The sequence below is a fragment of the Pelophylax lessonae genome (genome assembly GCF_965119305.1).
Source record: "Pelophylax lessonae genome assembly, chromosome: 4".
NCBI lineage: Eukaryota > Metazoa > Chordata > Amphibia > Anura > Ranidae > Pelophylax > Pelophylax lessonae.
Window position 1 is genome coordinate 304,017,214 of NC_138771.1, and position 21,397 is coordinate 304,038,610.

Consider the following 21,397-nt stretch of genomic DNA (forward strand, 5'->3'; position numbering starts at 1 on the left):
ATTTTTTTACCAAACCTAGGTAGCAGAAAACATATTGGCCAAAAATGTAAAAAAATTTTGATTTTTACATTTTTTGGGGGGGAATTTCATATAAAAAAAATGTGAAAAATATTGTTGTTTTTTCAAAATTTACGCTATTTTTTTGTTTATAGCGCAAAAAGTAAAAATCGCACAGGTGATCAAATACCACCAAAAGAAAGCTCTGTTTGTGGGAAAAAAAGGACGTAAATTTCGTTTGGGTATGGCGTCGCACGACCGCGCAATTGTCAGTTAAAGTCGCACAGCGCCGAATCGCAAAAAGTGGCCCAGACGTAAGACAGCAAAATGCTCTAGTGGTAAAGTGGTTAAAGACTAAGCCCTGTTTATATCTGAATTAGTAATATAATGTAACCCCAATGTAATAACTAACTTGCATGTTTCTAGCCCTCCCCACTTCAGAAACTGATCCAAATTAGTTATAATGTTTTTACTGACATATCCATCTTTTCCATGATAGTACACCATTTAAAGTAGCACTGGTAATGACTAATTGTCTTTTTCATCCAGTCACTCTCAGATCAGGGACATATGGAGAACCTTGCAGTGTCCTCCTGTGTACTTTAGTCTCAAGTACTGTATGAGCACAGACAAATGATCTCACTTGTTCAAAGCCATAATCAGCTGTCAGTAGCCCTGACGCCTTGTTGAAAGAGCTATTTGTTATGTAATAATGCCTACGTTTTAGCTGTGAAGAATGAGAGCATCTGTTAAGGTTAATAAAGTGTTGTAGTTCTTTACACCAATGATTTCCATGTTAGCACTCTCTCAGCCAGTTTGACCAGACTTAAAGCTAGGACATTTAATCTTTCCTTGATGATGTCCTCTTTGTTTTTCTTACTAGGAAATCTTTTTGAACACTAGCCATTTACCTACCTTTAGCTCTCCTGCTATTGAAAGCCACCTTCATCGGATTCCTGGACTTTCTCAAAAATTTATATATATGAACGATGATGTTATGTTTGGTACCTATGTGTGGCCTGATGATTTTTATAGCCATTCAAAGGGTCAGAAGGTAAGCAAAAATGAATAAACCGGATTATCTACTTTGGCTCTCACACCTGTTCACACCTTATGGACCAGAGCACTTTTCTAATTTCTGCTATGATCCTGTTTATTCGGCGACAATTTTTTCATTACTTAGGATAACAACGTAAATACATAACTTGTTTTTTTAAGGACAAACAAGGCTTTCTTTTTGTGAATTTTGTCCTGCAACAATGATTTTCTTTCACAATCCTTAGACAATTAAATGTAATAAAACTAACCAAAAGTCACTTTTCCTTTTTTTCAGCAGTGTTAGTTTAAAAATTTATAGTGTTATTGCACATAAAAAGCATGCATTTTATTCTATAATTTGTCCTGTTTTAAACAACACTAAAATTATGATTCTGGTACAAAGCATTGCAAAGTTATTTACAAATTAAGTAAAGAAGTTTTTTTCAATTCTGCACTTTTTTCAATATGATACGTGTAAATATATGTAAAAGGTGTAAAAATATTAATGAACAAAGCAAACAAAAGCTGAAAAAAAAGTTTAAATATTAGTATTTAAAATAGAAAAAAATACCCAGCAAAATTATAACTGATTGGAGAAGGAGAATAAGCAGTTATTTAGGGCTGATTGGATTAACAAATGGTTAATAGGGGTTCAACAGAAGAACATTTAATTTAAAAAAAATAATTTTTTTTTTTTTTTTTACTTGTCAGGTTACTTTAACTGACTTAATCAGCAGATCAAAGTTCATCCCTTTGATCTGTACATAAAGAAACCAAAAGATGAAAAAATATACAATGTTTCATTGCAGCTTCCTGTATTCACTGCTGAGCAATGCTGTTGATAAACATTGCCAGACTGTTTTTTTTTTTTTTTTGTCTGGCAGCTCCTGCTGCCAACCTTCTCTGTGTACTCGGCAAAGCAGCTGTGATTAATCAGATCTGAATTACTTTGTACTGGGACAGAGCAGATCCCGGCAGCAGGGCAGAAGGACTGGATGTACTAGACATGCCCTGTGGACACTATTAAAAATGTTTTGTGCGTGTCTAGTACGCCCAGAGCCTGCAACTGAATGAATAAATGAATCATCCCTTGCAGCAGATTCATGATGCGAGGGGTTTCAGGTGATTGTTGGATCAGTTTTTAACCCTTTCACACCGTTCCTTCTGTATCCTCCCCCTCCTTCCAACCACACTCTCCAGCCTGACTCTATGTGATCTGTATATTACATCCTCCCCTCCTGCTCCCCCTGTGTTCAATCCTGTATGTTCGATGATGCATCCAACAACAAATGACTAAACTCTTCAAGTTAGCAACCTCAGTACCAGAATGCAGAATGTTTCTTTCGTTTCCAAAAAATTGTGGCTAAAATGAGCTCTGGGGTGTCTACATTTCAAAACAGGATCATTTGGGGGGTTTCATACTGTTCTGGCATATTTTTTTTATTCCATTCTGTATTTAAAAGGTTGCTTTTACAGATACAATTATAAACCAGGACATTACATTAAAACAAGCAAAGGAAAACCCACCCTGGCATTATTTGATATATTTGATATGTCTTAGGGCTCTTTCACACGGTCCGCCTCCGTAGGCGGATCCGTGTTGCTCAGCGGGGATTGATCCGCGTTCCCTGCTGAGCCGGCGGATGACCGCTCCGTCTCCGCTTGCAGAGCGGAGAGGGAGGTGTCTCAGCCCCCGCTGCCCTCTATGGGGGATCGGATGAGAGTGGACCGCTTGTCCGCTCTCATCAGATCCGATCCAATCCGATTACTGAAGGATGGATTAATAGGGTTTCCATCCGTCCAGATTTCACGCACAGGATCGGATGCGGATGGCAGCGGGTGTCAGCGGAGGTGTCTCCGCTGACATCCGCTGCCCCATAGAGCTGCATGGAGGATCCGATCAGATCCGCCTAAAAAACTGACAGGCGGATCTGATCGGATCGCCCGTGTGAAAGAGCCCATAGAAAATAAGGTTTTGTTTTTTTTTCATTCAAAACTTTTTGGGTCTTGTTTCCTTTTATATAGAAAAAACAAAAACAGTGGTTATTAAATAGCACAACAAGAAAGATCTATTTGTGTAAAAAAAAATATTTTGATAAACAAAGGGTGAAAATTGCGCTTAGCAGTCACTAAAAAAGTGCTTTAGTGCATAAATATTAAATTGCAATGTACAGCAAATTATTATATACATAATAATTAGATAAACAATGGTGACTCATGTGGTTCAAAATGTCCTTAAAGTGCTCAGTGCAAAATATGTCTTCAGCAGCAAAATTGGACTGGAATGGAAACCTTCACCAAACACCTCCACCCAGTGGTAAGACAATATACCTCTTACCAGACCTCTTACCAATGACCCCTTGAATTATAGGGGGTCAAAACCGCCATTGATCTCCACATAGGCTCAAAATGGTCCTCAGCGCTGTCTCTGCTTAAAGGATATTGGCCCAGATGCCTTAGAGAAGCTCCGGATCTCCGAGCATCAAAATGTAAAAAGAACAAAGGAAAACTCCAATGGTGTAATAACGTCACATACTAGGGTTTAATGAAAGAATTGCACTTACATCAAAGTAGTTGGTATAACGCCTGGAAGTACAATACAGCTGATTGGGTGGATGGGACGCCGCTTGCGCATCTGCGCGCCACCTCACCGGAACTCTACGGTCTCACGTGTCCCGACGCACGTTTCGTCAGCCGCGCTGACGTCATCAGGGGATAAAAAAAAATATTTAAAATTAATTTGGGTACAGTGTTGCACGACCGAGTAATTCTCAGTCAAACTATCACAGCACTGAAAGAGGTATTACAGCCTGTTACTCAAATGGTCAATTTACAAGTCATATACAGAGAGAGACTGAGGTGAAGAGGTTGACATTAGGAGGATGGAAATGAGATGTACAAAAATCCCACAATCATTTATAATCCTTCAACATAAATTTGCTGTGGCTGATCCCTTTGTTTATCTAAACCTCATTGATAAATACTACTTCTAGATTATTTTACATTTATGATCGCTGTGATTGATCATCACAGTGCTCACAAGGTAAATTCTAAGTGCCGCACCACTTATGTGAAAAAAGTATACAAGTAAAATTGTCCTGCATGCTGAAAAATATTAAAACTATCCCAATATAATTAACTCCTACAGTATAATCCTGTGTATTAAATGTGAAAAAATGTATTCAAATTAAATTATCCTGTGTGCTTGAAAATAAATACTAAAACTGTCCCAGTAGAATAAATTTCTCCTGTATTTTCCTATGAAATAAATATGCATAAAAATGACCCTAAATCAAAAAATAATACAAATTTGATCCTATGTACTAAAATTGTTAAACAACAATATCACAATGTGACTAATTAAATACAAATATAAATAAAATTAAAAATAATATTCTGTTTATAACATAACCGTGACCCCACAATGCGCTTGTGCGCTTTCGTCAGAATATGGCTTCCTTCAGTCTTGAACATAGATATCAGATATTACAGCCACCCCATATCAAACTAGCCAAGACTTAGCTTGTATTTGATCTGGAACATTTATTGAACAAACTCACACCGAATATATACCCCACCAGGTCAGGTGCCTGATTAAATTATCCTATGCAGGTGAAATTGTGTACAGAAATATAATTAACATATCTAAGGAACAACCAACACAAACAGTATTCTACTTTGCCACTAGCAACTAATAGATGACTGATCTAATTAACTTGAGCTAATTAACTTGCAGACTTGCCGTCATCGAGTTCATGAAGTACAATACACATTATTATAAGTGTAAACACCCACACCTTAATACACAGATAATAACAGGAGACCACCAGTACCAGACTGTTTGTCTCCCAGAACTTGAAACAGAGGCCAATGTTACCTGCTCTTTTAAAGAACAGGTTGAGAATCAAACAAACCAGGAAAAGTCTTCATTTATTTCTTGAGAGATAGTGTTGATAAATATTACTGTCCCATTTGATGTAATCTAAACCACATTCTCAGTGTCCATTAGGTAGCTGTCCATCATTTTCTTGGTCAACCTGTTTCCCCAATAGACACAGGGTGACTTACACATAAGAGGGGCCTAGGGAGTTGAGAGAGGGATTTCTCAACCTCTCTGAGGTAAGTCGGGCCCCCCAACCAAAGTGACTCCCGTCACTGTTCATATACTGTATAGCTCACCATGTGCTTTAGTGTAAAAAAGTAAGTTCAATATACATATATCAGTGTGATTAGATGCGTAGTTCTTGGTATAGTCCTACCATGCTCACTATGCTCTCATCTCCTTTTTTTATCTATGTATTAGATGGGTCAAATCTTGCCATCTCTTTTAATGGTAATAAACCTTGTTCCTCCACTTTACTATACACACTCCAAAGGAAATAGTTTCTACTTTGCTCCAAATTTACCAAACTTCATTGGTATTATTTGTAGGCTTAAAGCCTGGGGTAATAGCCTTTTCGCTCTTCCTTCCTCTGCTTCCAAAGATTTACCACTCAAATAAGACATAAAACAATCATTGTGCTTCCCCTAAAATCAACTTTCCTTTATTAATAAATATAGAACAACTCATATTTTTAAGTGCATTTAATCGGGTGCACAACAGATTAAAAACTTAGGTACTGCCCCTTAAGGTTTACATGCATTGGCAGCACTGCTAGTCCTGGTGCTTGCCTTACATCATGGATAGTCCAAAATTGTCACCATTTCTGCTCTACACATTGCAGCACAGGTCACGTGACTTCGTCAGGCATCCCCTAAAGAAGTCATGTGACCTGTAATGCAACGCGTAGGGCGAGCCAGTGACGTCATCGCTTTAGCCAGAAAGTAAGGCAAGCACCTGGTGTAGCAGTCCAGTTGACTCTGTACATTGTCAGCTCAGAATACAGTCATTCACGGGCACACAGTCCGTCTATGTGTGTTTTCTGAAGTGCAGTTTATAAACTGTCCACCACAAGTGCAGCAGTAGCGAAGTGGTTAAGATAAAACTCTTGATAAAATGCTTGTTTAATATTTAAATAAAAATCTCTTTACTTATATCTGATTTTTGTTTTTAAAAGCATAATTTGGAACAAAAAAGAATTATTCATAAAATGTTTGGCAGGTATCAGGAAGCAAAATCTTTATTAGACAACATCTTGTTTCTTTTGGTTCCTTACAACAAGTTAGAAGTGCAGATACATGTATTAATGGTTTCTTCAGATCCACTTCCATTTCCTGGAAGGAAGCTGTTTTTAGCTAGGATTTGAAAAATACTCAATAATTACACTATAAAAGTAAACATAGTCTGACAGTTGGTAAGATTTCTGGGGCTTTGTAATTTTTAATAGTTAGGAAATACAGCTCTTACAACAAAAGTTATTGCTGTGAATTGAACAGATAATGAGTAATACATTTGTGTTTTTACGCAAAGGTTTATTTGACGTGGCCTGTTCCTAACTGTGCAGAGGGATGTCCAGGATCTTGGATTAAAGATGGTTATTGTGACAAAGCTTGCAATAACTCTGCATGTGACTGGGATGGAGGGGATTGCCTTGGTAAGCTCCTACTTTGCTAAATCTCCTCCACAGATTTCACAATTAAAAAAATATATACTATTGAAGACATTGTGAAAACAGTTTATTGAATTATTTAGCAAAATTAAATACAGCTCACATCAAAATAGACAAAATCTAAGATAGGTGGTACAGTAGATACCCGGGTAAAGTGTTGCATATATTATAAGGCTTTAAACATTCTTTAGGTCATTCAGAAAGGTTTACAAGCACAATCAATATCGAGTATCACAGACTTATATTGGGATAAAAACTATAATTGTTCACCCAGGAGAAAAAAAGAGGGCGGGGGGGGCAAAGGAGGGAGGAAGGAACAGAGCAAGGGAGATGAGAGGAGGCAAAATGCAAGAGATTTTGGGGGGGGGGGGGGGCTGAAGGAAGGGAAGAGAATGGGAGGAGATCATCAAGTGTTATCTAATGCATCCCATCCTTGGGCGTCAATCCAAGTGGATCAAACCTTATCAAATTTCTTGAGACAAATCCAACTTACATACATTATCTTGTAGAAGAGTAAAACTGAGTTATTAGCCCCCCTCAAGTAGAAACAGTCGGCGGCATAGGAGACTTCCAATCCATTTCCCGTCCATTTCTTAGGCAGAAATCATAGAGGGAACATAGGTAGATATACAGTCCTCCCAGACCTCCTCTGTGAGATTAGGGACATTTCCTCGCCAATGCCCTTAAGACCGGGTCAGCTTAGTGTCATATGCTACAGAGAGATGGGAGATAGAGAGAGGATAATGAAGGTGCTCCATAGGGTTGCTATTGCAAATAATAAAACACCATAGAATTGGGTAGGAAGTACGTTTGCCTTAGGGTCATGTAAGCCATCACCCTCCCATCTGAGATAACATGTTTTGAGGTAGTCGCACACAATTGTGTGGCCTCCTCTTTTGCTTTAACCCGGAAGGATTTCCCCACAGTTATACAGGATTTTATGGGACTATTTACATTGGCAATAGCTGACTTCCCTGCAAAGGTTGTATTTGATGGAAGAGTCTCCAAAAATCCTTACAGGATGAAGTTTTCCCTGAGAAGTTCCAGGCTTAGAGAGACTATTTTGGTTCTTGCTAGTGTCTGTCAACAGATGTAAGTGCAGTCTGTAGTTTCTTCTAGTGCTGCTATTAGTCTAAGGTCTCTGAGAGGCCCTTATACCACTAAAACTTTTACCATAACCCATGTAATTTGCAGAAGTTCTGCATACTGACAGGTAAACTCCATATAAACCTTTCACATACATTGGTATAGATCCTGACTAAAAATGTGGCATGGACAAGGTCATACCTTAAGAAGTTTCAGTTGATCTGCACCTTCAGAATTTTGCTTTGGAGTTGACTTATCACTTAGAGTATCTGGGTCTAAACCTAGACACAGCTCAAGCCAGAGTTTTTTTTTTTTTTTTCCCTAGGACAATTTTCAATTCTCTGCTGATAGATTAGATTTGGATACTTCAGTCCAAGAGCTGAGTTCACTTCTGAATTAGAGTCATGGGACTTATAGTTAAAGTCGTGAGGCTCTTGCGCTATCACTAAAGTGAATAGTAAATAACTAACAGGCGCCAAACACCAAAATAGCAAACCCTAGGCTAATGAAATAAAATAAAATGTGTGTAGGGTGCTGCGCTGTTATATGGTGCGTAAAGTGCGAAATATATCAGTCTGTGAAGAAAAATAAATAACAAGGAAAATACATGGAAAACCCGGGTAAAATACTGCATACAAAAATACCATGTGTAGTGAAATTATATACAAAGCCAAGATCAAACATAAATGTGAAACAACAAATTAAATAATGGCACATATAATAAATTGAGAAAACATGTATATTAAACATATAAGTTTAATCACAACGTGTCCCTTCACCATATGCAGAGGCATACTGGAAGTGACGTTTTGACGAGCTCGGCGCTCATGGATGTTTTGACTGTCTGTTGTTTTTTAAAAGTGAGTACCCAATTGTTGCTTCATAATAAATTTTATAAATGGTAATGCGCTATGGAGCTTCATCTTTTATCCACATATATTATGGAGCCTATTAAAGATTAAAGAAAGAGGACCGCAGAGGTGACATTTTTACCCATAGAGGTGCTGAGAGTGAAGGATTTGCACCGAAAGATAATTATCCAATGCTGTTACCTTACAGCAGTTAGGTGAGAGGCCTGTGAGCACTGAGGTGTCACTGTACTGAAGATTTATTTTTGGAGTCACTATATATACATATTAGCATTTATCACATGGTGAAGGGGCATGTTGTGGTTGATGCCATATGAAAGACTTTACACTTCTATGTTTAGTATACATATTTTCTCAATTAATTATATGTGCCATTATTTCATGTGTTGCTTCACATTTATGTTTTATCTTAGCTTTGTATATCATTTCACTACACATTGTATTTTTGTATGTAGTATTTTATTCGGGTTCTTCATGTATTATCCCTGTGTTATTTAATTTTCCTCACAAACTGATATATTTAGCACTTTATGCACGATATACAAACGCAGCACCCTGCACATATTTTATGGGACGGGTGGTTGCCTCTTTCAAGGCAGTTCCATTTGCCCATTTTCCCTCCACACTCTGTTAGCTCAGCATTCTGTCATCATCAGTTCAGTCTCTAGACAAACCTATTAGCCTGACACCAAGGACAAGTTGTCGCTGGCCTGATGGCTAAAGATTCCAGTTCTGGAGTTTTAGAAATCCTTCTTTCTAATAACCTAAAAAATCCTTAAAATTGAGATAAGCCAGAAGAGTAGTCCTAGACACCCTGACAGTACAGGAAACGTGGACACTGGAGGAACCTTGACTCTACCATTGAACATTCTGGAGCTTTGAGAGACGTCGTTGCCTCCACAACACTATGGCGATCTTGTCTGGATTTGGTTGGAGAGTGCAGTGGTGTCAGCGGGGAATGTCAGCCATCAGGGAGGAACCAGAAGTCTTGCCACAGCAAAAGAAGTAGAAAAGATTTTGCCTTTTCACCGTTCACATCGCAGGACAGTTAGCAGGCAGACTACCACAGCTGGCTGCGCCTGGACAAGCCAGAATAGACCCTACACCCAAAAGTGTTTTACAACCTGTGTCAAAGGTTAGGGATGGCGAAAAGGGACCTCCTGATCCAGAAACAACAAACTGGACAGGTTTGTATCCAGGTGCCGAGATCCTTTGGTGGAAGCAGTGAATGCTCTGATGGCTCTGTGGAATCCTTACAACCTAATCTACACTTTTTCCACCTGAGATACTCCTTTCTTATCTGCTCCCCGGGATCGAGATGGCTATTTTGGTGATCCTCATAGCTCCAGATTGTTCCAGGCAGATGTGGTATTTTGTACTGATCAGTCTCCTGCCAGACACTCTGGGCTCTTTAAAAAACTGGATCTTCTGTCATTAGGATAGGTCTTAAAGTAGAACTATAGGCATATTGGATAGAGTAAGGGAGGGTCATAACCCCTGTCTATTTTTTGTCATCTATGTTCCATTTGGGAGATTTCCCTTCACTACCTGTTCCATAGCCCTGGAAATTAAAGGAATTCCTTGGTGACCCCAAGGTCACCAGAACTAGTGTCCCATTGCAAGATTTACCCTTCATTACTTTTTTGGGGACAGCCCAAAATGTGGTATTTTATTTCACTTTTCAATTATATTGGTGAACAAGACAAATGGAGAGGGTTAATCTCCTTAACAGGGGAACAGACAGCAATAAACACCTGACAGGAATTCTAATCGCTCTCCACTCTATCCAAAACCAAAAGAAAATTTTGCATTCAGTTGTACTTTAAGTCAAAGGGGGGACTTTATATCTTGGTAATCCCCACAATTCTTAAAGCCAGCAATTTCACTTCACTGAAGTTTTACCATCACACATACAAATCATTCTTTGCTGAGAAAATAAACGTATCCTAGAAAATACTTAGTGTGATCAATCCTGATCTTTTTAAAATCAGATCTAGTTCAGAAATTAGCCATAGGTGCTAATAATGGTCAAATCTCAGCTCTGTGTCCGTCGGATTTAAATTAGGTTGTCTAGGCATTAAAAAAATCAATGGGGCATATTCTGATTTCCACACTCATTCACAGGATTGTATTCCTTGTAGCCATCACCTCTGCAAGGCATGTATCTGAAGTGGCAGCTTTGTTCTGTAAAAAGTGTTTACTGGTCCTACACAAGGACAAAATGGTGTTAAGGCCTAGAGCTTGCATCCATCCCAAGGTAGTTTCGGCCTTTCACTCTAACAGGACAGTGTACTTCCTTCCCTCTGTCTGGCCCCAGTATATCAGAAGGAAATTTTCATTCATTATCTGGATGTAGTTCGAGCAGTGTTTCTACTATCATGCAACTGCTGCCTCCATTACACTGATTCTCTCTATGTGATTTCTGATGGTCCCCATAAAGGGGAACCAGCTTCTTGTTCTATCATTTCCTGGATGTTCAGACAAATATCATTCAAAGTTTTGAACTTAAGGATCTGGTCCACCTTTTCCTGTGAAGGCACAATACCAATGTGAGTGTTTTTTCAGCTTTTCAAGCATCAGGTAGCTGTTTCCTATCCTTGCAAGACTTCCCCTGGTCTTCTACTCACATTTTCTCTAAATTTTTACAGGTGGTTGTTCAGGCCTCTGCTTATTCCAACTTTTTGGGCACGGGGTCCTTCAGATGGCTCTATGAGCTGCAGGCAGTCCCCAGTTTATTTGTATTTGGCTCTTTGTTAGCATTTTTGGCTGTGTTGCCCACCCCTCAGTTGTTCTGCTTTTGGACTTCCTGAATGTCTCTGGATCCTGTGCCCTTAAATGAACAAAAAAAAAAACAGGATTTTTGTACTCACTGTAAAATCCTTTTCTTCAAGTTCCTTGTGGGACATGGGTCCCACACCTCTGTATTTATGGCCTTACATTCGGCATGGCTTTCTTACAGTGTCCAAACCTTCCTGTAGGTGGCAGTGTAACCCAAAGATCTCTGAATTTTGTGTTCCTCAATTAATTCAAAGAAAAGGAATTTACAGTTTACTGTTTTTTTTGTGAGGCATGCAACATATTGAATCATTTATTTTAAATCATAACTAAAGGCAACATTTTTTTTGAGTTTTGGAGAGGGATTAGAACACCAGTTTTTTTTTTTTTTTTTTTGCTCGCTGTGCCCCTGTTAGGGAGATTCACCCTCTCTATTTTTCCTGTTTACCCTTATCAAAAGTGAAAGTAAAAGAAAATCCCAAAGTTTTGTTTTTTGTTTAACATGAGAATAGTAATAGAGGGGAAATCTTCCATTGAGGACACTAGTTCTGCAATTCCCTCACTTTGACGCTATCTCCTGTTTTGACTATGGGACAGAAAGTGAGGAGAAATCTCCCCAATAGAACACAGATAGCAAAAAAATTACAGGGGCTGTAACTCTTCTCTACTCTATCCGAAATAAAAAAAAAATTTGCCTTTAGTTCTACCTTAACACAAAAATTGTCCCTTGATAGTTTGTAGCAGACAACAGTTGTTATTTGATGATGTAAGCAATTTTGTATGTCAGTTTGACATTTCTATATACAGTATTTAGATTATCGTAGCTTTTTTTTTATGTAGATATGTTGTTATGATTTGTTAAAGAATTGTTTTTTCCCCACTCCTATAGGTAACACAGCAGGTGGTCGTTTTGCACCAGCCCTTGCTGGAGGAAGTATTCTCAATGGACAAGCCTGGCAGCCCGGAGTGGGAATAAGTGGTGTTTCTTATTGTAATCAAGGCTGTGCTAATTCATGGCTTGCTGACAAGTTCTGTGACCAAGCCTGCAATGTGCTTAACTGTGGATTTGACGCTGGGGATTGTGGACAAGGTGAAGTAGATTAAAGTGTTTTTGCTGTTTCAGGAATTCGTAGGAAACATTAACCCCTACGGTGGTATGTGTTACAAAACATAAGGAATCATTCCATAAGGCAGTGAAAAGTTTATTAACCCAGAGCGACCAATCAGATATTCAGTCCTTGAAAGATCAACTAAGAGAACATTTCTGATTGTTTGCTCTGGGTTACTGCACTTTCTGTATTGTAAATATTTTCTGGAGTGGAATAAGTGTGTTGAAATGTATCTCTAGGCTATTCTGTAAGTGGTTAGTCTCTGTTATGCCCAAGGGGATATATTTTTGCAGTGAACGAATACATACAAAATCAGTCAAATTCATCTTACCAGAAAGAGTATGTAAAAAATGAAATAAAAAAAAAATGGCAAACACTTAGCCCCATTGTGCACACTACTCCACATTTTCAGCTCTTAGCATGAAAGCTCTAAGGTCTGCTAACCAATATTTTACACTGTAGCCGCAAACAAATCCAAAGCCCAACTCCACGTGGTTAGCAATCCCCTTTCCAACCCCATCTAACTAACCTCTGGGATAAAAGAAAAGGAAAGTATCCAAATGCTCATTTTACTTACCTGAAGCCACAGTCGCATGACGATCCTTCTCTCCACTTCTGTTTACTTTCTGGGTTCCTACTTTGGGTGTCCACATCACAGCTTGCATGATGTGGATATCTCCTTTTGGTTGAGGTGACAGGTCCTCTGCCTTAGTTCTCTGTCTGAGGCAGGAGAATTCACAGAGGCAATGAGGGGACCTGTGCCCGACAAGATTTTGAGCTGGAAAAATGTGCCTGGTCCCCAGGGGAGGAAGTTAGCTTGGCTCATAGAGGATAGGGTGAGTTTGGTCCATTACACTGCAGGATGGCTTATTAAGAGATGTTTGTAATCAAGACTGAGGAATAGGGTAATTGAGGCAGAATGCACTGTTTAAATTTCATGTTTGCCTGAAGTTGGGCTTTAAATAAAATTCTGTAGTGAAGAAGTATCATTGTTGACCCCTCCTTGAAAAAAGAATAGTTCCTTTGTTATCATGCAAGTCCAAAGTATTTTCTAAGTCACTGACTCAAAACAAATATGTAGACTAGTTTTGAGTTCTAACTTCACCCTGATTTTCCAGTTTGGCATGCTTGTACCATGTCATTGTGCCTGTACTATTTAAATAAATTTTGCTTATTAGAATTCCTCAGAGATCATGGCACATTTTAGTGAGAATACTAACTAAATACTAATAATACTAATAATAACTAAATAACTAAATACTAACTAATTTTTGAATATCTAAATTGTTTTTCTCCTCTAGCATATCATTCTTAGGACATACTATGGTATTGGGTATAAGGTTTCTGCGAAAGGGATACATTTTTAGGCAGAGCCACTGATTGGCCACCTGTACCTAGACAATGTTAAAAGGGATTGCATGCCTAAGGAAAGAATTGCTTGTTATGTTCCCTGATAGAATGGCTGACGGGGTTATTTTAAAAGTACTAAAAATGCCACAGTATGTCGCCATTAGATATTACACCTCTGCCATTCTTGGGAAGATTTCAACTCCCTACCTGTTTCAGAGATAAAACGGGAAGGGTGGGGAAATCCCATCTCTGATCTCTGTCACTTTAATAGGTGACCCCATTGGAACATTTACCCTCAATTCCAGGTAATCTTGACCATAACACCCAGCTGTCAAATTTGGCTCTCAACCATGGAAGCTGATGGAAATTTGTATTAGGATTTAGGACTCCCATTGTGCTTAGTAGGAATGAAAACCTGATGCAGTTACGAGGAGGTGCTTGCTTTTGTTTTCACTTACCTCTTATTCATCCTACGAGTTCAGGTACATTTATTCACTTGATTGTACAAAACCTTTATCCCTAATACTGATAAAATGAACCTGTGTATTTTATTTGCAGATCACCTTGGAGAGTTATACAAGATAAACTTGCTCCAAAATCAGACCCGTTATGTTGTTCCTAAAGGAGAATGTTTGCCCTACTTCAGCTTTGCTGACATAGCTAAGAAAGCACTGGAGGGCAGCTATAGTGAAAACCCAATTATTCGCCATGCTTCTATTGCTAATAAGTGGAAAACTGTGCATCTGATCATGTACTCTGGAATGAATGCTACTGTAATTCATTTTAATCTCACCTTTCATGATCAGAATGACAAAGAGTTTAAAATGCAGATTTTCATAGATGTCGACACAAGCGAAGAGCAAAAACGTAATATTACACCATCGTTAGAAGAAAAGGGGGATATAATAAGCACAACGCTTACCCCAGAGGCTGAAATGCTGTTTGAGGACATTCCTGAAGAAGACAGGTTCCCAAAGCTCAAGAAGGAGAGGCCAGCTGAGAAACAAAATGAAGAAATCCATATACCATACATGAATGTATCTGTTCTTCCAAACAGTATACAACTGGCTCTACAGGATCTTGACCTGAAGCTTAGCAAAGGTGACATCACATGGAAAGGGTACAACATGTCAAAAGTGGCTTTGCTTAAACAATTTGGCAGCATCAAGCCACAAACAGAGCAAGCTTTAAATGTGACCAAACAGGGGATCAATTTAGCACACATATCCAAAAGCAAAATGGTAACTGAAAACAAGGCTGATTCCAAGAAAATTCCCTTTAAATCAAGAGAACTAGGGCTTGAAAATGGAAAATCTGCCAGGAAAAAGGAATCCCAGCTTAGGTTCAGTGCCCTGGGCTTCAAGGTTTCCAGAATGCCTGGAGATGTAAACAACAAAGAACCTGAAATATCTAAGGAAGAAAGTTTTGTTCAAGGAAGAAAACTCCACAGTTATCAGCCGCTGTATGAAGGATTCTTACCATGGGAAAGAAGAAAGTATTTTAAGGACCTCTCTGATGTAAGTAACAATTTCTGGTGGCATCGTTTCAATTACAAAGAAAAGGGGGTGTACCTACGCTATGGAGTGCCTGTTTCCAAAAAAAGTGTTTTAAGCTGCCTCCAACCTACCACTGAGGTAGAATTAAAAGTAGGGGGTGTTAAAGTGTTGGTGAAATGGCGCTACCACTGCATAAGAATATATGGCTGTGTGTTGGAACCTCAATCAACACTTGTAATATATTACTCAAAGAATGATGCTCAAAACCATGTAGCTTCAAACATAAATATCATAAAAGTGCACTATGCTGGGGTGTTGGGTCATAACCCAAAAACAGTAGCATAAAAGACATAAATATCATAAAAGTGCACTGTGCTGAGGTATTTCAAAAGCAGTGATTTGTGTGATATTGGATAAATAAGTCGAAAGTGCACTGTGCTTATGGGATTAAAGGGCCAGCGTGCTGGATATTGTTTCCAGATACTACATGATAACCCGTATTAAGCAGATAATGGAAAAAAGTACACAGTATGATAATACAGTGCCAGTGGGCTGTAAACACATATACAGATCATATGCAAATAAGTGCTATGTGCTTGGTGAATAGTGCAAATAAAGTGCTGATAATTTCTTATATTTTTATTAGTGTTCCCTGATCGCAGAGGATATTAGGAAAAATATATATATATATAATAGCCCAGTGCTAAGTGCTGGTGAGTGAGACAATATTAGAAGCAATAGTCCCACACTGAATGTTCCACACTCCGGTTCCGTGCTTTGTGGGTGCAAGTGCTACTACCCGTGGCCCCCCACTAGGTAATGCACTCACCGCACAGACTACCCCGTTTGTTGGGGCACGGGATGATAGGGTAGGTGATGACCTAACGGAGGGGTCCCTTCTCAGATGTCTGCAGGTGATGTCCCACTAGAGCCCCTGCTCAAGATCCTCATGGGTACAGTTGCTTTAAAACATAAAATAAAGAAGCCTTCATTGCGTAGTATATCTCCAAGATGCAGGGAAAAAACATAAACTCACATTTGAGGAAGTTCACTTTCAGCTCGGGTCTGTGTCCGCCTCAACGCTTCCGTGTTCCACAGTCCGGAACCACTCTACCGGAAGTGACGTGTGATGCTGTAACTCCGCCCCATGCGTTGCGTCACCACGACGTCATCTGGAGCGTTTCGATTAGCTATGATATTTGAATTATATTACTTTTTTATTTCCCAACACTGTCCCTTTTTTTTTCTTTTAGTAGAGTAGGGAAAGACCGGAACCCCTGTTTTTACTTCACATCCTGCAGTGGCGGCCGGTGTGTTGGGGGCGCAGGGGCACCGCCCCCCCCATCCATGCGTCCGGCCCCCTAATATGCATGCAGGGGTGCCGGACGCATGGAGCTTAATGGGGATTTTTTTTTTTACATCACCTGATTAGAGCCAGAGGCTCTAATAGGGCGATGCAAAGGGTGGGCTCGGGGCGCAGAGCAGTGTGTCCCGAGCCTACCCATTGTGTGACAATAGCGAATGAAAATTCGCTATTGCCACACCGATCCTCCTCCTGGCCAATCAGGAAGCGCATCTGATACGTGCTCCCTGATTGGCTGCAAGGCAAACCTCATGCCATTGGCCGAGGAGGCAGGAGCGGAAGGACTGCAGAAGACGCGTCGGGGGTCAGAGTGAGGTGAAGCCGCCGGGACTGAAGCCGCCGCCAGGTAAGTGCATTGGTCTCGGGGGGGGGGGGGAAGCCCACAAGCCCACAAGCCCACAAGCCCACACTGCATTTAAGGGGGCACGCTGTGGTGCTCTGTATTGATTGGGGGGCATGCTGTGGCGCTCTGCAATGATTGGGGACAATGCTGTGGCGCTCTGCAATGATTGGGGACAATGCTGTGGTGCTCTGCAATGATTGGGGACAATGCTGTGGTGCTCTGCAATGATTGGGCACAATGCTGTGGCGCTCTGCAATGATTGGGGGGCATCCTGTGGCACTCTGCATTGATGGGGGGCATGCTGTGGCACTCTGCAATGATTGGGGGCAATGATGTGGCACTCTGCAATGATTGGGGGCATGCTGTGGCACTCTGCAATGATTGGGGGCAATGCTGTGGCACTCTGCATTGATGGGGGCATGCTGTGGCACTCTGCATTGATGGGGGCATGCTGTGGCACTCTGCATTGATTGGGGGGCACGCTGTGGCACTCTGCATTGATTGGGGGCACGATGTGGTGCTCTGCATTGATTGGGGGGCACGCTGTGGCACTCTGCATTGATTGGGGGCACACTGTGGCATTCTGCATTGATTGGGGGCATGCTGTGGCATTCTGCATTGAATGGGGGCATGCTGTGGCACTCTGCATTGATTGGGGGCAGGCTATGGCATTCTGCATTGATGGGGGCATGCTGTGGCATTCTGCATTGATTGGGGGGCACGCTGTGGCGCTCTGCATTGATTGGGGGCACGCTGGTCACTCATTTTTCTGTTTGCGCCCCCCCCCCCCCAAAAAAAAATTTTGCGCACCAGCCGCCACTGACATCCTGCCTGGTAAAATCATTGTCACCATAAAATTAACTGATGATAAATCTCTCAGAAAACCTGATAGTAGTGACAACTTGACAGGAGTTCTTATCCTTATCAAGAGAAATGGTTTACCTGAACTTACACAGGTTGAAACAGTTGGTACAAATTATGTTAATGAGGGGGTCTCATCCTAGGACCCCCTCTCTGCTGTCATCCCAGGAAAAAAATAAATTGGCTCCGTCTATGGCAGGCCTTAGTAGGAATTGAGCAGAAATGTAATAAGTTATGTTGTGTTCATTAATAGTGATTTTAGTGGGTTTTTTTTTTTTTTTAGCAAAATGATAGTTTTGAATAAATATTTGCGCAACTATTGCGGGACCTACAAAATTAGTAGCACCATCTTTTTATTGTACCAGTCCTATCCTTTCAGATAACCGCTGTAAGTGAAAAATGATAACCTCCAGGTTTATAAAGTAATTTGCTTATTTAGTTTTGGGTACCTTCGATTTTCACCATTTTGCAAAATCGCTAACTTTTAATTTGTACCAATATGCATGAATTATCACATGTGCAATGTTGCATTTAATACGCTTTAAATACTGCCAGAAGTGACAATATTACTGTATAGTCTATCATTTCTCTGCAACTTTTGTAATGGTTGCTGAAAATAATATGCAACTAGAGCTTGAATATATGACAAATAACAAAAGTTCACAGGCATGACTGATCCTCTGATGACATTTACTGAGACCCTGTCACTGCTGTCTTCAGCTAGTTGGTCCTGTAAAATTAACCCAAGTGCTCTTGTGATATATTGTCAGATGAGCAACCACATAAAACCATCTATTAATCATTCTGTCTTTCAGGAGAGAGATGCTCTACTCAGTGAACTTTCTTATGTCACCAATGGTAAGAAAGTTGGCAGGAAACTTCAAGACACATTTGCTGATTCCCTCCGTTATGTGAATAAACTCCTTAATGGTATATTTGGCTTCACGTCTCGGAAAGTTCCTGCTCACATGCCGCACATGATTGACCGTATCGTTATGCAAGAGCTTCAGGATTTGTAAGTATACTTGTCACCAGGTGGCTGGCTCAGATGAAGTGCCCCCTCCTCTCTCTTGACAGCTTTTCTTTCCTTTTGAAGTTATAGCCAGCATTCTAAATACCACAATAATTATGTTCCCTATACATCGCTACGCTCACACGATAATGTAAAGTAAATTATTTTGGGGCGATTTTCTGCACTTTTACTATCACAGCAAGCTGAAATTTTATTTTCTTTTTCGTTCATTGACAGACACAGCTCCTCATCTTCTTGACTATGTGGGTTATGCTGCCCCCTACAGGAGTGGGACACTAGGCAGGAAAGACCTTGACTACGCCTATGGGGCAGTCCCAGGGGTTATACTCCCACTCTTTGCTATAGGTACTCCGTTTTTTTTCTCCTTAGTCAGGAGTAAGGATCTAGTTTCTTGCTGGGATCTCTGGTCCTGGCAATTTTTTCTTTTTAAATGGAATTTTCTTTTTTCCTCTTTTTTTTATTTTGTTCCTGTGCGATCTACAATCAAGTGCTGGACCGGGCGACGGTCTGGATAATCTCGGTCTCCCCAGTCTAGCCTGCAATTGTGTGCAGACCGCAGCTCCGTGCTTGGTCGCCTGCGACATAGCCCCACTGGATGGGGGCTGGCCTGCGAGTTAAACGTCTCGCGAGGGTGCATACGAACTGGCTTCGGCCTGAGTGGCAGCATTTCCTCCTGGCTGACAGCACCCACATTACGATGGAGCGGTGGTCTGTCCGGAGCGGTGCCCACCCTGTTCCTGGTGTGGTAAAAAGCTGCCCCCCCCCTCCACCCCTGGAGGGTTTTGGGGTGGACGTGGGCCCCTCCCTGGGATGGTCGGACCTCGGGCTCCCCTCCCTGGGATGGTCGGACCCCCGGGCTCCCCTCCCTGGGATGGTCGGACCCCCGGGCTCCCCTCCCTACCAGTCTGCGTACCAGTTAGCGTTCCCCCCCTTTCCCCGTGGTCTATTGCAGGCCTTTGCCCCCCATCTGTCCACCCCCCCGGGTGAACATATCTTTTTCGGTCGGCCTTGGGTGTTCGCTGGCGATGGGGGTCGGGGGGGGAGGGCGGAGATCGCACCGCCGGCGACCATACGATCAAACGTTGGGAGGCTGGTTGGGGTTCATGCCATGACCCCACTTCCTGTTGGGATAGTTTTCAAGCTTCTGGGGTCCCCCCGGAAGCTGCGTGGTGCCACGCGGGGGCCGCCATTTTCTTGTAGCCTTTTATGCTACAGATTGGCGGCCATGTTTGTGTAGCCTCAGTGGCCATTTTCTTGTGGTTTCCCATTAAAAATAGCGGCAGCCATGTTTTTGGAGCCGGATGGGCTGTGATTCGGTGGTGGGAGCCCCTCGCTGGTCTCTAGTGCTGATCCCTGGATATTCCTCTTCCTGATCACCGCATGGTGTACAGTTAGTTTGGTCCTGTGAGTACCTGACTGGTGGTGAGTCTGTGGGGTTCTCTCTCTCTCTGGTGTTGCAGTGGTAATGCTCGGTGCTGGGCCTTGTGGTGCCGCTGGTGCGGTGGGGTGTCCCTTGCAGTGTTCTACACTTTTTTGCGTGGGTTCCCCTCTCCATCCAGGGAGTCCCTGGAGCATATTTCACCACCTAATCCCCTCTCAGAGGCTGTCAAGCCCTCCGGGTCCCAACAACTGACTGCAGTCCTGAAGTCCTTGGTGTCCAAGGTAGATTTGGTCCTGAGCAAATGGGCTAGCAAAAAGCGCCCCCCGCCTTCACCTGCTTCCTCTGTCTCATCAGATTCAGAATCTGATTCGGATGCGAGTTACCATTCTGGGTCTGCGTCCATGCACCCTGTGCGCTCAGATAGTGAGGATGACTTCTTTGCTCATCCAGCCCCAAATGTATTTTAGCAATCTCTAAGCGTTTTGCAATGCGGTACCCCTATGAGGATTCCCTCCTTAAAAAATGGACGGTTCCTCCTGTAGTAGACTCCCTGGTTTCCAGGTTGAATAAAGCCTCTGTAATTCCGGTTGAAGAGTCCCTGGTCTTCTCATATCCAGCACATAGGAGTTCGGAGGCCTTAACCCGCCATATGTTTACTGTGGCTGGTTCAGCACTTAGACCGGTATTTACTATTGCCCTGGTGTCGCAAGCTATGACAGAGTGGGCAAATCTCCTACGCCGGGACCTGGAGAGGGAACAGCTCCCTCTTGCCTTTGCGAAGCTGGCGGATCAGTTTGTCCAAGGGCTGCAGTTTGTCTGTGACGCCTCTTTGGATGTGACTTCCTTGATTTCTAGACTGTTTGTCTCATCTGTGGTGCTGCGGCTCATTATCGGGCTGAAATGCTGGTCTGTGGACCAGGCTTCTAAGAAGGCCTTATCCGATCTTCAATTTGTGGGGGATTACCTGTTTGGAGCTTCCTTGGATGACATAATCAAAGGCCTCACAGGGGGAAAGAGTACTCTTCTTCCTCAGGCTTTCAAGGGTAAGCAGTCTCGTCGCAGAAGGGGGCCTTTCTTTTTGTCTCACAAAATGCCTTTTTGTCCCTTAGGGTCTCAAGACAGGGGATCCTAAGCCCTTCAGAGCCTC

General features: G+C 41.6%; 1 protein-coding gene across 1 annotated transcript in view; it reads left to right on the forward strand.

Annotated features, from left to right (window-relative positions):
• Positions 1-21,397, forward strand: part of GNPTAB (N-acetylglucosamine-1-phosphate transferase subunits alpha and beta) — a 140,775-nt gene that overhangs the window by 92,899 nt on the left and 26,479 nt on the right. The window contains exons 10-14 of the mRNA XM_082256745.1: positions 881-1,051; positions 6,446-6,569; positions 12,204-12,404; positions 14,332-15,290; positions 18,652-18,851. Of these exons, the coding sequence (XP_082112871.1) occupies positions 881-1,051; positions 6,446-6,569; positions 12,204-12,404; positions 14,332-15,290; positions 18,652-18,851 (1,655 nt within the window). The remainder of the gene's footprint in view (positions 1-880; positions 1,052-6,445; positions 6,570-12,203; positions 12,405-14,331; positions 15,291-18,651; positions 18,852-21,397) is intronic.